The sequence below is a fragment of the Telopea speciosissima genome, chromosome 10, assembly GCF_018873765.1.
Source record: "Telopea speciosissima isolate NSW1024214 ecotype Mountain lineage chromosome 10, Tspe_v1, whole genome shotgun sequence".
Taxonomy (NCBI): domain Eukaryota; kingdom Viridiplantae; phylum Streptophyta; class Magnoliopsida; order Proteales; family Proteaceae; genus Telopea; species Telopea speciosissima.
In genome coordinates, this window is record NC_057925.1 from 62,212,843 (window position 1) to 62,230,684 (window position 17,842).

The 17,842-nt window shown below is 40.1% G+C and overlaps 2 protein-coding genes across 2 annotated transcripts; one reads left to right on the top strand and one right to left on the bottom strand.

Annotated features, from left to right (window-relative positions):
• The first annotated feature begins 4,120 nt into the window (after positions 1–4,120).
• Positions 4,121–4,980, top strand: LOC122643863 (ethylene-responsive transcription factor ERN1-like). The gene has a single exon (XM_043837435.1). It carries the CDS (start codon positions 4,168–4,170, stop codon positions 4,978–4,980), a length of 813 nt encoding a protein of 270 aa, XP_043693370.1. The 5' UTR covers positions 4,121–4,167.
• A 2,221-nt stretch (positions 4,981–7,201) lies between these two features.
• LOC122642776 (tubulin alpha-5 chain-like) lies at positions 7,202–9,681 on the bottom strand (the record flags this gene model as incomplete). Its single annotated transcript, XM_043836355.1, has 4 exons — positions 7,202–7,713; positions 8,517–9,025; positions 9,167–9,366; positions 9,447–9,681. Coding segments are annotated over 4 exons (1,257 nt in total), but the record flags the coding sequence as incomplete, so codon positions are not given.
• Between the last annotated feature and the right edge of the window lie 8,161 nt (positions 9,682–17,842).

A 17,842-nucleotide genomic window follows, 5' to 3' on the forward strand; every position in this document is an offset into this window, starting at 1 on the left:
GTTCGATGAGATTAGTATTCTGTTGGCTCTGTCATTTGTTCAGTGTTACCACGGAAGTGTTGGGGAGGGAGGGAGGGAGGGAGGGAGGGGGGGGAGGAAGATAAAAGGGTAAATTGTGCCACAAGTCCCAGATGTTCGGGAAATAGTAGCCGCAGCTGATTTTTAACTTTTAACAAAAAAAAGTATTGGTTTACAAAATACCCTTTTCTCTGTTAGAGGTAAAGAACTAATTAAACGACTACAGAGCGATTTCTCAGATTATCATATTGTTCTGAAAGAATGGTTGCCTTGTGTTGCGATAAAGGTTTGATAGTGGAGAAAAAATGTTTGGAGTTTGTCTTTCAGTACTGAGTTTGTGGTTTCATTTGATCAAAATATTTAGAGCTTAAGACTGCCACTGCTGAGTTTCAACTCTTGTAAGTCATTGGTTTGCATCTTCTTTTCAGGTTTTTACCAAATATAGTGAGTATTAGTTAGGTTTCACAATCAAAATTATAATTTTTTGTTTTCCTTTTCAAAGGTGATTTCACTTCTCTTACTTGCAACCAGTCTGGGCCTTAGGGTTGTCTTTTTGTCTCCATTTTGAACTTTCGTTACGGCATATTAAAACGTAGAGGCAAAGTTTGGACATACTAAAGGGTAGAGGTTTCACCTTAAAGAAGTTTTAGATAGTTGGATTCAGCTATAGTTTCTTGAATTTGGTCTTTGATCATGGGGTTTTTAGCTCTCTTTTTTGTTCTTTTTAATTGATATGTGAGAAAATGGTGACAATATCTAGCATTTTGAGTATGTTCTTCGGATTATGTTATGAAGATCACATTTGAGTTATAGCTCTTGAGGAAAAAGCCCCGTTGATTAATTTTTTCTCTCCTGTGCAAAAAGTGTTTTCTTTTTATTATATATTTTTCCCTTTAGTTGTGTTTCAGCTGCGGTGTAATTTATCCTAAATAAATGTTGATCCCAACTCAATGTGCTCTGCTTCCAAATTAGCATTAGAAGATTGGAATGAATGATAGAAGTGGTTTCTCCGAAATGATTTTGAGTTCGATGACAATCTTGAGGAGTTTTATGCAAAAAAAAATTTCCGGGCGGTGGGCGGGGGGCGGGGGAGGGGAGATACGTCAAACCCAGCATCAATAATATATAGAACTAGGACTGCTTAAATGAAATTAGATTTGATTAGCTAAGGGCCTACTCATGCAGACTGTTTGAGGTTGTTGGTCCTGGGATCCTCTTGAAGGTTGCACCCTCTCTTCAACAAAACCTGAACTTTGATGGGTCCTCTTCTGTCTCTTTCTCTCTCTCAATTGGATGACCATTATTTGGATTATTTCAGCTCATTGATTCGAGGCCCCTGAAAGATCTCTCACCTCACTTGGAGATTTAAATCTTAAGCCTCTTCCATAAAAATCTCATTCTCTAATGGAAGAAACATATTAGCAGATGTTGCTATGGGTGGTATGGCAGTATTTGGAGAGAAAACGGTTAATACCATGCCTGATTACAAGGAGTTGTCCCTAATCTACATGGCATAACCATGTCCGGTTACAAGAAATCATCCTCATTTACATGGCATGAAAATATAAAGGGTAATTTACACATCACCTCCTAATTTTTAAACGAAACTCAGATCACCCCCTGGTTTGACCCCAATATGACAAATTAGTCTCTACTGTTAGTTTTATGCTGTTAAGTGATGATGTCAGCCAGTTAAATAAATTTAAATCCCTAAACTACCCTTGACCAATGTTGAAGATGAAGGGTAGTATTGTAAATTTAATTCTAATGTTTTAGTACAAGTGTAAAATAGTCCTTTCACATCAATAACTAGACTAACACCGTTACTGTAGAGGGGGCGATTTAAGTTTTTTCAAAAACCAGGCGATGATCTAAGTTTCGTTTGAAAATCAGGAGATGACGTGTAATTTGCCCAAATATAAAATAACAGTGTAGAATAGACAATGATGACACGGCTGCTGAACCAAAGGCGCAAAACCATTTTTGTGATATTTCTTTTTTTCTTTTGATGAAATTGTGATAATTCCAAGTAAACCAGTTACTGCATGAACCTAGAAAAGGAAAAAAAAAAAAAAAGAAAAAGACTTTTGGCCTAGCACAATCAAGAATTGCATAAGAGGGACCCCCACTCCTTCCACTCCTATAAAACTCTATGGTTGTTTCGGTGAAGACGTGCAAGTATGTTATCAGAGATTTGCCCATTTGGTTGGGAATGTTTGACCTAAATTATTAAATTAATTTTTATATATCAATAATACAAAACAAATTTTTTTTTTTATTAAAACTAACACAGGTCCACGTATCCATAGATTCTCTCACAGGAAGTTGTCCTGCTTGACATAGATCATGGAGACCCACTTTTTTTCTTGTCTTTCCTCCAACAAAAAAAAAAAAAGTTTATAAAAAGATCCATATTAGGGTTGCATTAAAATTAAACTCAGAGAAATGCCTTACCAAAAAAGGTATATAAATCCTTTTCTAATTCACAAAAAAAAAACCTAAAACCATTAGACTATTTTATATATATATATAGGGGAAAGTTTTCGTACACGGCCTGTAAGTATGCACAATCGTGTCCCCTCTCACAAAGAGTTGGAAAAATCATAAACCTTTACTCATTAATTAATGCCTTGAAACTCTCACCCTCTCACATTCACGGTTTATACAACCGTATATGAAAACTTTCTCCATATATATATATATTGAATAATCTTTTTGGGTGGCCAATCAATTGAGCCATTTATGCATCAATGAAAGAGACATTTTGCCTTCCAGTTTGTATTTTAAACAAACGCAGCCTGCACGATAACACATTCTCTCATCTACTCATTTACCCTCAAACCCTATGTTTTGGGTCCATCTCAAGGGATACATGGCATGCCTCCACGTGGCAACCTTTCGTGCCTTCACGACTTTTTCTGTTGGAGTTGACCGAGAGAGAGAGAGAGAGAGAGAGAGAGAGAGATATTCTAAGCCCACAAATGAGGAGGATGATAAAATTATACATCCAAAGGTGTGGGGAATCCATTAATAAGACTGAGCAAACCTGTGGAATTTCTCTTTCTTTGAGTGTGCCCCTTTTTTATTGTAATGACATGCATGTCCCTTTGTTTACCAATAAAAAGACTTGCATGTCCCTTATGCTTTTTTTTAAAAGGTATGAATCAAAATTCAAATTTTTTTTTTTTGGCAAGAATGAATAAAAATTCAATAGGGACAGAAGAACACACTGAGACTCCAAAGAAGGGGGAGCCAAAGTGAAAAGGAGAAGAAAATAAAAAAAGACACAATAACTACCTCACCAGGAGTTTCTATCTACAGACAATAAATGGATAGGGAGATCCCCGGAATGAACAACACACCTATTTATAGGGGAGTCAAAGTAGGAGGCTAGGACCCAATCTAAAAATCTAGATTGTATTTAATTTCAAAAGAAAAAAAGTTCCAGAAATTATTGAAATGTTCATGACTTCCTGGACCATCTTCTTTTATTTTAGTTTCTTTCTATCAAAACATAATAAGATGGCTCCACAAAATACAAGCTTACCCATGTCCCTTATGCTTTGATATGTCAATTGATATTTTAGTTTTGTAATATTTTTAACCAACCAATTCAATCTCTCTCATGTGGTTAGTCTGTGTTGATCATAGAAAATTGATCCAATGGAATCCAGTAAAAGTAACTGAATTAAGCATCTTTGTGATGGCCAAGAGAGTACTAGCTAGGAATAATCTGATTTGAGTTGCAAACATAAGGTGATATTTCCATTATGATGTCAAGGGCAAAAGAGACATTTTGTCAAGAGATGGAACTAACATGTTTGGCATAAAAGAAAGGGAAACCAAAATTTTTTTGCAGATACCATGAGCAATAGAATATATAAAAGAAATAAGCCCCATAAAGACCTTAGTATAAAATTATCCAATTATTTTGTGGGAACTCATATATAGTCATCCTTAAGAACACATAAATCCAATTGACAACCAGATGAGGAAATGAGGACAGGCTCTCCACTTTCATGGAGCTAGCAGAGACACTCATCATCCTCTGGTTGTTTTCCTTGTTTTAAATCAAACCCATCTCTCTCTCTCTCTCTCTCTCTCTGTCTCTCTCTCTAGTTCTCAATCATCTTCTAAACTGATCTCAAAATGGAACTTCAGTTCCAACCACAGCAGCAGCAACATCATCAACAAGGAGAGCTTTCCATTAGTAAAGGAAATAAAATCAAGGGGAGAGGAAAGACCAATGGCAACAATAAATTTGTTGGAGTAAGACAAAGGCCTTCTGGGAGATGGGTTGCAGAGATCAAGGACACAACACAGAAGATAAGGATGTGGCTTGGCACATTCGAGACTGCGGAAGAAGCTGCTCGAGCATACGATGAGGCCGCCTGCCTTCTTCGAGGATCCAATACTCGCACTAATTTCATCACCCATGTCTCTACCAATTCCCCTCTCGCATCGCGAATTAGGAATCTTCTTAATCATAAGAAAGGTCTAAACCAGCAGGTTAATACCTCTGCTTACACCAACACCAATACCACTACCACCTTCACAACTACTACTACTACTACTACACCTTGTACTACTAGTACAGGTACAATTACTAGTACTAATTGCACCAGTATCACTGATAGTTGCTTCTCTTATGAGAAGATTCAAGGGAAGCAGATATCTGATGATGCATATAGACCAGATTTGAGCAATTGTAGCAAGGATTTCGATCTGGGTTCTTCGCAGTCTGAGCTCTCATGCATATTTGGTTCAGCATTTGATAGGTATCCAGTGAACCAAGGAGGGTTGGAGTTGTCAAAAAATGTTAGCTTTCCTGAGACACTACAGGAATCAAACATTATGGACTTGGAAAGGATGAGAGTGCATGAATACTTGGAGACTGTTCATGATCCAACTGATGTTTTCTGGGATCTTCCCCCTCTTTGTCAGTTGTTCTGTTCAATTTGATGCTTGCTCATCACTATCATCTTCTCTCTTTCCTTTTTTTTTTCTTTACTTCTTTAATGTGGAACTTGTAATAGTGCATATATGGTTTTGTATTGGATGAAGAAGTTCCAATGCAAGAGGGGTTTTCAAGGGTAACATATGCTGTGTTTCCTTGTGGCTAGTTCTTACCATTTTAATATTTCTAGTGCAAAAAATATGGCAAATTCCACTGCCATCAATCAAAAGAATCCTCCGATCATTCAAGACTCTACCAAGTTCTATCTAACAAACAAAAAAATCTCTACCAAAGTCTATCCAATCATTTTGCATTTAAAACTACAGCTACATAAAATTGTTAAGAGCAACTATGTCTATCTGTATTCTAATTTCTACACATGATTCGTGTTTTTTATTCATATTATTATTATTCCACCAAATAATCTCTGGGTACCCTGTGCGTTGTTTAAATCAATGAAGACGTGTGAAGAAGATCTTCCTCCTTTGTAAGCATTTCCTTCAATCACTATATGAGAAAATAGCTTCAGCCTTATTTCCTTGGAAGAGTTCCTGCATAGAATCAAACACATTATAGAGTGAGGAATAGAATAAACATCCTTCTTCATCTCTTAGAAAGTGATTTTCTTTTCACGGTGAAACTCACTTTCCAAGAAGTGAAGAATGTTCTTTCACCTCCAATGGCTCTACCCCCACACAAGCACCAACTTCTCCAAAGCAACCTCCTTCACATTCCTAGAGATATCGTGGATTCTTCGACCGTCCATTGCAATAGTAAGTTAAGTGAAAATATTCCCAGAAGTGAGAAGCATTTGATCCGAATCGCTCCTAAGAATTTTAAAATCAGTCATTGTCTCTGAAAACTCACCGATTCAGGGGAGTCTTGGTATGTATATTCCGATCCAGAATGACAGAAATAGGGATCAGTAGTTCAATACCAGCATTTTTGAAACCCTGTTCTTGGGTCGTCACATCTTCCCTTTTACAAGTCTATATGAACAATGGAGGAGTCCAATCCTCCAAACCCAGAAACCATAAGAAAGGCTAGCTTGTAGCTCTTTCAAAATTTTGGTATTTGGCTTAAAGATGTTCAAAATGCAGGCACGAGATCGTGTTGACGGAGGGATTGAAGGAGCCCCTGGAACTTCTCGAGTACCTGCAGAATTCTTCTTCTAAGCCTCTTCCTCCTTCTCCTCCCTAATACTCTAGTTCTCCCTTGCTTCCTTCACTGGTCTGAGACAAAAAATTCAGACGGTCACAAATGGTTACTCAAACCAATAAGAATACAGGAAGAATCAGAATTGGAAATATCACAGGAGCCAATTTAATCCAGCTCCCATGGCTACAACATAGCTATTCCGCCCTCTTGACTGTCAGTGTTGAAGATGGTGGTACTCAGAGCAATGAATACACTGGAGATATAGAAATTGGGGTTCAAGTCTTGAAGCTATGAAATCCTCCATACTCATGTAAGACCTATCATTCAGAGGACTTCGATGCAAAATAAATTTGTATTAATGTACTTTTTTAGGCTTTGGTGAATAAATTATACCTGAACTTCTCTCAAGGTTTAGGCCCCACACAGACAGAGAGATGCATAGAGCTCCTCTCCCGCACAGGACGATGTCCAGCGCACATCATCCGGCTGGGGATGCCTCAATCCACATGCCACTGCACCGGGATACATGTGGTGGTGTGGATCGAAGCCCCCCCAGCCGCACGATGTGCGCTGGAGAGGAGCCGGATCCCAGAGAGATGGCTCATAATCCTAGCAGATCGAGTCAGAAAGAAATCAAACTTTGCTCGTTCAACTTCAACCCCTTGGGCTCCACTTGGATGAAGAGTACTTCTGTAAAATTATGTTACTCACTTCTCACTGACATTTTTTCATGGAAAAGGCACCAATAGTTTTTAACATTAGTTTCGCTGTGGGCTACAGAATAAGTTCTGAGATAGCGCAAAGAGCAGCTCACTCTCCAATGCCATCAGTCCTCATGGTTAATTAAAAACATTAGTGTTATATCCATGATTCCATAGGCTGCAAAACCACAATTAATGGATGAGTTATTGAATTACCACCACTGAAAACTGCACTAGAATTCAAAACAGAATTCTCAAGCGAATCCCCTTTACAATGCACTGAAAGCATCTTCCTTTCAGAACAAAATCTGGGGAGAGGAGAACTCACAATACTAATGGTATCTCTTTCAAGAAATTTTAGGTTTAGAAAGAATGCCATAAAGTTTCTACTAGCTGATTAACATGTAATTGGATTATCAAAAATCATTACACCTCAAACCATTAGGAACACACAAATCAAAGCACAACTAAAACACCAGAACATGGAATGATGTGATAATGCATAATGGAAGATAGGGACAACATGAGAGAGAAACAAGGGATTGATGAGTGCCCCCCAGAAGTACTCAATAATCGTCACCTTCCTCTTCATCATCAACACCCTCAGCTCCAACTTCCTCATAGTCTTTCTCGAGCGCAGCCAAATCCTCACGGGCTTCTGAGAACTCCCCTTCCTCCATACCCTCACCAACATACCAGTGGACAAATGCCCTCTTGGAATACATAAGATCAAATTTGTGGTCAATACGAGAGAACACCTCGGCCACAGCTGTGTTGTTGCTTATCATGCACACTGCACGCTGCACCTTGGCTAGGTCACCCCCAGGGACCACCGTTGGAGGTTGATAGTTAATCCCGCACTTGAAGCCCGTAGGACACCTTCAAATCCACCCACACCAGGAAAGCATTAGATTCTAGATGGAGAGTTCATATAATGTTTATATGAACGAGGATAAAAGTAAGATATCCAGACTTTCTCCTATGATCAAGCATTTTCATTCACCATCAAATACAATGCAGAAGATTGAATTATGAGGATCACATGTCCGTTTCAACAGTGAGCTCAGGTAAACCCACTGCAAGGACATGATGGATCTCATCCATTCTAAATTCTATCCCATTTACAGGCATGGACAACTGCATTTCATCCACCATTAATAATAGTCCTTCAGGCCATGTCTTTTTGGAGGGGACTTAGGTGGGGTGGGAAAATGCTGATGTGGCACTTCAAAATCCCACCCCAACCTTGTTTGGTTAATTTGGGATGGTAAACTTACAAAAGCCCAGGGGACATCGTTAATTGCTTTGTCTGCTGATTTGGTGGGACTTTGGTTACTGTTCATGAAAAAAGAAACTTTATCTCAACATTTCCACCCCAACAACACCCCCACCAACATGTTGGTCCCATCTTCCCAACAATCCCACCCCACCTTTCTCTCTAAACAAACGGGGCCTCAATTTACTATTCCAAAAGTGTTGGGCATTAGCAAAATTTGCCATCCCTCGCATCATATCCCAAGCTAGATAAGGTAGTGCTGCATCAGGTTAGCAGCTTGCACTACCTTTTACCAAACCATTTGAACATGAATCCTGACAATTCCTTTTTCAAGTACAATCCCAAGAAGTTGGGATAAGATTTAGATGGGTTGGGTTTAAATAGAAAGAGATGCTCGCATACTTACCAGTCCACAAACTGAACAGTCCGCTTGGTCTTGATGGTTGCAACAGCAGCATTAACGTCCTTGGGAACGACATCTCCACGGTACATCAAACAGCAGGCCATGTATTTCCCGTGCCTAGGGTCACATTTGGCCATCATGCTTGAAGGCTCAAACACTGCATTTGTGATCTCAGGTATCGATAGCTGTTCATGGAATGCTTTCTCGGCTGATATAACGGGAGCATACGAGGACAGCATGAAATGTATTCTGGGGTATGGTACAAGGTTGGTTTGAAATTCTGTAACATCCACATTGATGGCCCCATCAAACCTCAAGGAAGTAGTCAAAGATGAAATGACCTGAGATATCAAGCGGTTCAAGTTGGTGTAAGTTGGCCGTTCTATGTCTAGGGATCTCCGGCAAATATCATAAATTGCTTCATTGTCCAAAAGCACAGACACATCTGTATGTTCCAGGAGGGAATGAGTGGAGAGCACACTGTTATAAGGCTCCACAACTGCTGTAGAGACCTGTTATTCAGGACAATCAAACCAATCAGAGTTCAATGCTAATAGCTCAAACTCAAACAGAAGTAGTATCTTAACTAGACACAGAGAAAGATGAATTGTTAACTCTGAGTAGATATATCGTCTGCATAAATCAGAAGTTACCTGTGGAGAAGGATAGATAGTGAACCCAAGCTTTGACTTCTTCCCGTAATCCACAGATAATCGTTCCAACAACAAAGAACCCAAACCAGAACCAGTGCCACCACCCACGGCACTAAATACCAGAAACCCTTGCAAACCAGTGCAGTTGTCAGCTAATTTCCTCACTCGGTCAAGGCATAGATCTACAATTTCCTTTCCCACTGCAGCACATAACATCAAAATAGTTTAGCCACAGAAGCCGACATTGTAAAAGGATCAAAGAACATGAGATGCAACTAACCAGTATAATGTCCTCTGGCAAAATTATTAGCAGCATCTTCCTTCCCAGAAATGAGTTGCTCCGGGTGAAAAAGCTGCCTGTAGGACCCAGTCCTAACTTCATCAATGACAGTGGGTTCCAAATCAACAAATATAGCTCTTGGTACATGCCTGCCAGAACCAGTCTCACTGAAGAAAGTATTAAACGCATCATGTGCAACACCAATTGTATTATCACTGCAAGGACAACAAAGCAGTTAGAATCCCACCAATCACCATGGATCGGCTTTCCTCAATCAAATTCAGGAATGTAGTGATAGTTTCACAATAGACATATCCTGTTTGTGACAATTGAAACTTTACACGTTAGCCCAAAGAAAGACCAATGTAGAGAAGGTCACTGTTACTTAGATGCCAACAACTATAAGGGCATTCCACATAGAACAAATACTTTCACGCAAAACAGAATTTCACAGAATCTTCAACAACCAAAAATATTTCATCTTTTACAGGCCAAATGAGGAAGAAAACAAGATGAATACAGTTTGGACTTTTTTGAGTAAAGAACAAAAAAAAATTATATATATATATATATTTACAGTTTGAACATAAGATTATTGATTGTAGGTTCTTTGTCTATTATTATTATTTTTTTATTTTTTTTTTGAGGGGGGGGGGGGAATGGTAGAGTGAGTATGATTTCAAATCATTGCCAGCCAAACAAATCACTATACAAGTGACGAAAGGAAAGAGGAAAAATTATAAAAAACTATTTGACACCTCATTAACAACAGCAAAAGCAACCAACTCTAACTCACACAGAAAAAGGGCAATAGTAGATCAAATAATGCATTTGGCACTGCATTCATGCTCCCTACATGGAGTGAATCAAACAAGTACTGCACTGTCACCATATAAATGAAAATCAGGAAACCCTAAACTAATCTAGCTCCAAATACACATCAATATCCATGAACAAGAGGAATATTGACCACTGTAAACATAAGGAACCTAAGGAATCATAATAAAACCTTTTTATTCGATTTTGACGATACAGAAGAATTGAATTACATCAGAATACAACATCTTTTGAGTCAAATATATTATACCTCCCAAACAAATAAATATTCAAAGTAGTGTATTGTTGGGACTTGGGAGTTGAGATGTAGAAGACTAGGGTAGTAAGGTGTCTATGACTTATTTATTATTCATTGTATTTGGGTTGGGTATCAATGTAATATGCACTGTGAACAATTCATTGCATCTTGTGGTTTGTAGTAGAAACTATAAGTCTTCTAACTATTTCTTGAATAATTATTCAATATTATGTGTCTTCATATGTTATTGCATAATTTACTTGTTTACTTGCCAATTATGTCTCATATCATTCAAACAATGTGCAGAATAGGCAATATTACATTAAGGGTTCAGCCTTTACTGCCAACCAAGGGTGTGAATCAAAATACCAAATTAGGTGGGTTTTTTTTTCATTTGAAGATTTAAATATGTTTTTTAAGCATAAAACAAGCTTCGCTTAAAGTTTTGGAGCCTACTATGCCCAACTGCCCACTGAAACATCATTCCAAACACACAAAAAAAATGCATTATTTCATTGAGATCTCGAGAATCTCGACCTGGTCAAGACGAGTTTTCAAACCATGACTTTCACATATTTACTATTTGCATCTAAGCACTTGATTCAAGTCTTTTCTTGCTTGGGTGAGCCCATTAGTGTGGCCAGAATTTACAGAATTGCCATTGCTCTAGTATATTTGCACTTTCTTGTTTTAGTGGGCCTCAGATCACATCAGTTTGGGATTACAATTTTTTGAAGATTGGTACTTGCATGGAGTGATGTTTCTACTCTTAAGTGGATTTTGCACATTGTTATTTAATATTAGATGTCGGTTCTTTCGTTGCGAAACCACCATTTTGCTGTTGTTATTATTGGAGATTATTTGCTCAAATTTGTTTGAATTTGGACTATCTGGGGTTTTATTTGCTATCTTTCGTGATGCTGGTAATTGCTGCCATATGATGATGGGTTACACTTTGGTATTCTCCCTTGCATTATTTGTCCACGTGCAGTTACGCAGTCTGAAAATCCAGATTTGGATCTCAGATGCAAGCAAGTCCAATAATCAAATCTGTGATCAGATCTGAGACAAATGAAGCAACGACATTATTAAGGGAAGAAAGATGAGATCGATTTTCTTGGGAGGAAGAAGAGAGAAGAAGAGAGAAGAAGAGAACAGAAGAGAAGGAAAGAAATCAGGTTTGGGATACCGATCCTGTATGCACTGCTCAACAGGACCAAAACTCTTATAAAAAAAACTCAAATTCTTTACTCAAATCATTTTTAATTGATGGGGGATGTATTACATATAGATAAACCTTCTAAAATTCCTAATTTGACTCATAAAAGGACTCCTAATCACTCTAATACACTCAATAAAGTAAATAAACTCAAAACAAAACTTTATCTAGGGATTAAGTATCCTAATCTAACTCAAACACTAAACTTAACTACTAATCCTGTGTATTAACATCATCTCCACTTTATGGGCTTATAAAATAGGCTCATTACATCAATAAAGCCAAAAATAAAAAACCTGTTAACAAAACAGGAATTTCGTGAATGGCTTGAATGATCAATGAGATCAGTCAAGCTCTCTATTTATAATAATAATAATAAAAGAGATTACAAAGGGAAACACTGTTCACGATACTATTCACGATACTGTTCATGTGAACAGTATCACAGCCCAAATTACAATCCTACCCTTGTTCAAAAGTACATAAATAAAGCATAAATAAAAAACCCAAAACACCCTTATAATAACGGGTAACACATCTCAACACTCCCCCTCAAGTTGGGGCATAGATATCACACATGCCCAACTTGACTAGACTAGGATAAAACAACTTCCCACTCAACCCTTTAGTGAAGACATCAGCCAGTTGATCTCCAGACTTCACAAAAGGAATACAAATCTGCCCACTCTCTAACTTCTCCTTGATGAAGTGTCCACAATCTCCACATGTTTGGTACGGTCATGCTGCCTTTGGATTGTGGGCAATGCTAATTGCTTGCTTTGTTGTCACAGTACAACATCATTGGAAGATGAACAGAACCACGAATATCAAGGAGTAAACTCTGAAGCCACAGTAACTCACATATGCCCTGGGCCATAGCACGGAATTCAACTTCAGCACTAGATCTTGCAACAACATTTTGCTTTTTACTCCGCCATGTGACTAGATTTCCTCCAACAAAAGTATACAATAGCCGGAGGTAGATTTCTGTCGGGGTTACCACCCGGTCACAAGATCTCGTGTAAGCCTCAATGTGAAGATGGTCATGAGGAGATAAAAGGATCCCCTTTCCTGGAGCTGACTTCAAGTAATGGAGAATACAAAGAACAGCAGCCATGTGAGTGGAATAAGGATCATACATGAACTCGGCTCACAAGACTCACAAAGAATGGCAATATCCGTCCGTGTGGGAGAGATAAATTAGCTTGCCCACCAATCGCTGATGTCTGCCCTTATCAACAGGTTCACCATCCTTCTCTTGCAGAAGGGTAGTAGCTTCCAAGGGAGTGTCACAAGGATGACAACCAAGCAAACCAGTCTCTGATAGTAAATCTAGAACATACTTTCTCTGGGAGAGAAAGATGCCTTATGGAGAACGGGCAACTTCAATCCCAAGAAAATATCTTAGCTGTCCTAGATCTTTTATGTCAAATTCCCGTCCCAAGAAAGCCTTCGGTGAGAAACTTCATCTCAGTATCATTACCCATCACAACTATGTCATCAACATAAACTATGAGAAGAGTGACCTTTTCTCCCTTTCGCTTGATGAACAGTGTGATCAGCATGACTCTGTTTGTATCCACAGGAGACCATGGCTTTATGAAACCTACCAAACCATGCCCGTGGAGACTGCTTTAACCCATAGAGTGCCCTTTTGAGCCTACAAACTTTCCCATGGGTCTTGTCAGAGGAAAAACCCAGAGGAACATCCATATAAACCTCCTCTTCCAACTCCCCATGAAGAAATGCATTTTTACATCCAATCTGCTGTAGGTCCCAGCCAAAGTTGACAAAGACAAGACAATAAGACCCGGACAAGTGTTCAACTTTGCAACAGGGCAAATGTCTCCTGGTAGTCGATCCCATAAGTCCGAGTGAAGCCTCGGCCACAAGCCTGGCTTTATATCTATCCACTGTTCCATCCGGCTCTCGCTTGACAACAAATACCCATTTGCACCCGGTTTCTTACCCGAAGGAAGAACAACTAGCTCCCATGTCTCATTTTTAAGTAAGGCCGTCATTTCTTCCATCATGGCTGCTTTCCACTTTGGATCTGCAATCGCCTCCTGCCATTTCTGAGGAATAGAAACAGAGGAAAGAGAAGAAATAAATGCACGATAAGAAGGAGAAAAAGCATCATAGGAAACAACATTGGAGATGGGGTGTTGGGTGCATGACCTAACGCCTTTACGAACAGCGATAGGTAAGTCAAGGGAAGGATCCTTACCAGATGATGTAGTAGGGTGCGGATGCTGGATCAAGTGCGGACGATTGTGGAGGTGGTATGGTGGTGGTGGTAGTCTCAACTTGTCTGTGCGCTCCCGGGTATATACCTTATCAACAGGGATTTGACTGACTGGTCTATGCTCCCCCTGAATAGAAGCCGGAAAAATAGCAGACACATCTTCAAAACCCTGATCCTGCTCCCCCTGAAGAGGTGTCTGGGAATAATATGGCAAGGACTCATGGAAGACAATATCCATGGAGACAAAAGTACGACGAGAAGGTGGATGGTAACACTTGTATCCTTTCTGGGTCGCAGAATAGCCCAGAAATATACACCGAATGCTCCGTGGAGCAAAGTTCCCATGAGGATGATGATTGCGGGCATAGCCAACACAACCAAAAACTTTGGGGGGAACCACAAAGGAGGAGGAACCCTGGAGGAGATCAACGGGGGAACGACCATCAAGGACACGGGTAGGCACACGGTTGATGAGATAAGCAGCGGTAAGAATGGCATCACCCCAGTAGTGAGAAGGAACCTGCCGTGCAAACATAATGGCCCGGGCTACCTCAAGGAGATGTCTATTTTTCCTTTCAATAACCCCATTTCGGGGGTGTGTCAACACAATGTCCGATGGACAATACCATGTGCAGCCAAATAAAGTTGGAACTGACCCTCCATGTACTCTCTGCCACTATCACTGCGTAAAATGCGCAAGGTGGCATTGAATTGGGTCTGAACCATACGATGAAATAACTGAAAACAGCGGAAGACCTCACTTTTATGGCTCATCATGTATACCCAAGTGGCACGAGTATAACAATCAATAAACGAGACAAACCATCGATGACCGGAAAGGGAAGTACAACGGGTAGGGCCCCACACATCAGAATGAACCAAAGCAAAAGGAAACTCACTTCTTTTATTTAATGAAGAATAACTGGAACGAGTCTGTTTGGCCAAAACACAAACCTCACATAAAAACTCATTCCTATTACAATGCTTAATCAAGCTCGGAAACAAAAGAGACAAAGTACTAAGGGATGGATGACCAAGTCGGCAGTGCCAGAGATGAAGGTCAGGGGACGAGGTGGACTGTAAATGATGATCTGTAGAGGAAGCCGAATGCAAAGTAGAAGGCTAACCCGGGTCAAGTAAGTAGAGACCACCCTGCATCTTACCACCCCCAATCGTACGCCCCGTCTCCAGATCCTGTATGACACAATGAGAAGGGAAAAAAGTCAGTTTGCAGTTCAGATCTCTAGTTAGACTACTAATAGAGAGAAGGTTAGTAGAAAAGGACGGAACATGCAAAACAGATTTTAATGAAAGGGTAGGGAGCAGCGATGGAACCCTTCCCATTAATAGGAGAAAGGGAACCATTAGCTACTCGAACACTGTCTTTGCGGAAGATGGAGAATAAAGATGAAATACATGGGAGGAGCCGCATGTGGTCATGGCACCGGAATCTATAATCCAAGGATCGGATACAGCCGATGCATACGGACTCATCGACTAGAGTACCGAGGCAAAATTAGAACCAGGGGGGCAGCAGTGTAGATGCCGTAGTGGAGGCAACGGAAGAGGCTCAGTAGCATGCGACGGAAAGCTAGGAGCTCATCCTGAGTAAGCCCAATGTCAGATGAAGGGGCAGCAGCAGCAGGAGTAGGAGAATCAGCCATATGAGCCTTGGGCTTAAACTTCCCACGGGCTTTCTTTTCCTCAAAATCAGCAGGCTTCCCATGGAGCTTCCAGCATTGAGCCTTAGTATGATAAAGCCTGTTGCAGTGTTCACACTTGACAGGACCTTTAGGGACAGCAGGACCACCATCAGTAGTGGTAAGAGAAGGAGTACTGGAAGCAACTTGCAAGGCGGAGCGATCAACGGTAGAGGAATGCAGCATAGCAGCCCGACGAGATTCCTCATTATGAACCAAGGCAAAGGCCTGTTCTAGGGATGGAAAAGGGGACTGCCCAAGTACTTGCACCCGAATAGGATCAAACTCCATATTTAGTCCAGCCAAAAAATCATAGACACGTATTTTGTCAACGTGTTTGCGATAAGGCAGCCGGATCGATGCTTGAGAGGGCTGATAGTCGGAGTAATGATCCAATTGCTGCCATATGTTCTTGAGGGCAGCATAGTATTTGGAGACAGAGAGCTCTGTTGGGTAGTGGCATTAGCCTTCTTTCTAATCTCATAGACACGTGCATCATTCCCCGTGCGACCATAAGTCTCTTTGGCACCATTCCGGATAGTATGGGGAGTGTCCAGAGAAGAAAATTGTCGAGATATCCCCTTGCATAGAATGGATCAAGTAGGACATCACCATCGCATCATTCGATAACCACTTGTTGAGCTGAGAACCCTCTTCCACCTTGGTTTAGTTGTTGTCCCAAGAAGATGGCGGTGAGGCCACGGCCGCCTCTGTCAAATAGGTAGACCGAGACCACTTCAGTAGTTGGAGCCATCAAGTTTGATTGGGGCAGCAAGGGGAAGAAAATCAGTCCGGGCTGGCCATAAATGCCGAAGAGGCCGAAGAAGAATCTAAACCAGATCATTGCGACAGGTAACCAATCTTCAATGAAGCAGCAAACAGCCAAAAATATCCAAAAAAATTCTGGAATCGACCCCCAATAGAAAAGGGCTGTATTGGAGCAAAAAATCTCAGATATGTAGGCTGGGAATGATGTCGAATGAAGGCAGCAAGGGTGCCAATCAGATGCAGCAGGAACCAGCAGCCCAACCCCAAGATCGATTAATGTCAGGGTTTTGAAAAAAACCCTGAGAAGAGAGATCGATAAGGGGTTGGGGTCTTCAACCAATTTGATGAAGTGAATAGGGGCTGAGAACAATATCAAATAAAGATCCCACAATAGAAGATGCAGCCGAAACAGATGTAGAGGCCTGATCTCCAAAAAAAAATAGGAATCTTCAAATCGCGAGCGGTGCTTGACTCCACTCGATCCAAAAAAGAGGCATAAAAAGGAGGTATATTGGGGCAGCAGCTAGATCATTACGATCACCTCGTAGTGCTGCCCTAATGGGAGAAGAAGAACCAAAAGAAAGGAAGAAAGAAGAAGGGAAGAAGCTCGATGGAGGGAAGGAGAAAAAAATCGAAGGGAGGGAGGTGGGTTTTGAAAACCTAGATCAGAGTGTATTTGGCTCTGATGCCATGTTAACAAAACAGGAATTTCGTGAATGGCTTGAATGATCAATGAGATCAATCAAGCTCTCTATTTATAATAATAATAATAAAAGAGATTACAAAGGTAAACACTGTTCACGATACTATTCACGACACTGTTCACGTGAACAGTGTCACAGCCCAAATTACAATCCTACCCTTGTTCAAAAGTACATAAATAAAGCATAAATAAAAAACCCAAAATACCCTTATAATATCGGGTAACACATCTCAACAAAACCCAACGTCCATAGAACTCAACAATGGGCGAAAATAAAGTCTCTTGAACCCCGATTGACCCAATTGGACAATCTTAACCACATCAGTAGTGCTACACATAAGGGGATATTGGAGTTATCGTCTGATATTTAAAAACAATTATGTACTTGTGTCATCAGGCATAGTATCAGCTGCTCATCTGTTCATTGGAGTTATCATCTGGTATTTGAAAAGATTATTATAGTTAGTGTTATCAGCTAAAGGTTATTATTGTTTGCTTGTTTGGGTCATCTGCTCCATATTTTCTTATGAAGATGGTTACTTGTTTGTAGCAACCTTATACTGTTACTTGTGGTTCCCAGCAACCTTATGCTGTGTTATGTGGTTCTCAACAACCTTATGTTGTTATCAATGATTTTCAACAACCTTATGTTGTTATCAGTGGTCCACAGTAACCTATATTATACT

Excerpts from the sequence above, each read along its gene's own strand:
- LOC122643863 (XM_043837435.1), top strand. The coding sequence starts at position 4,168 with ATGGAACTTCAGTTCCAACCACAGCAGCAGCAACATCATCAACAAGGA.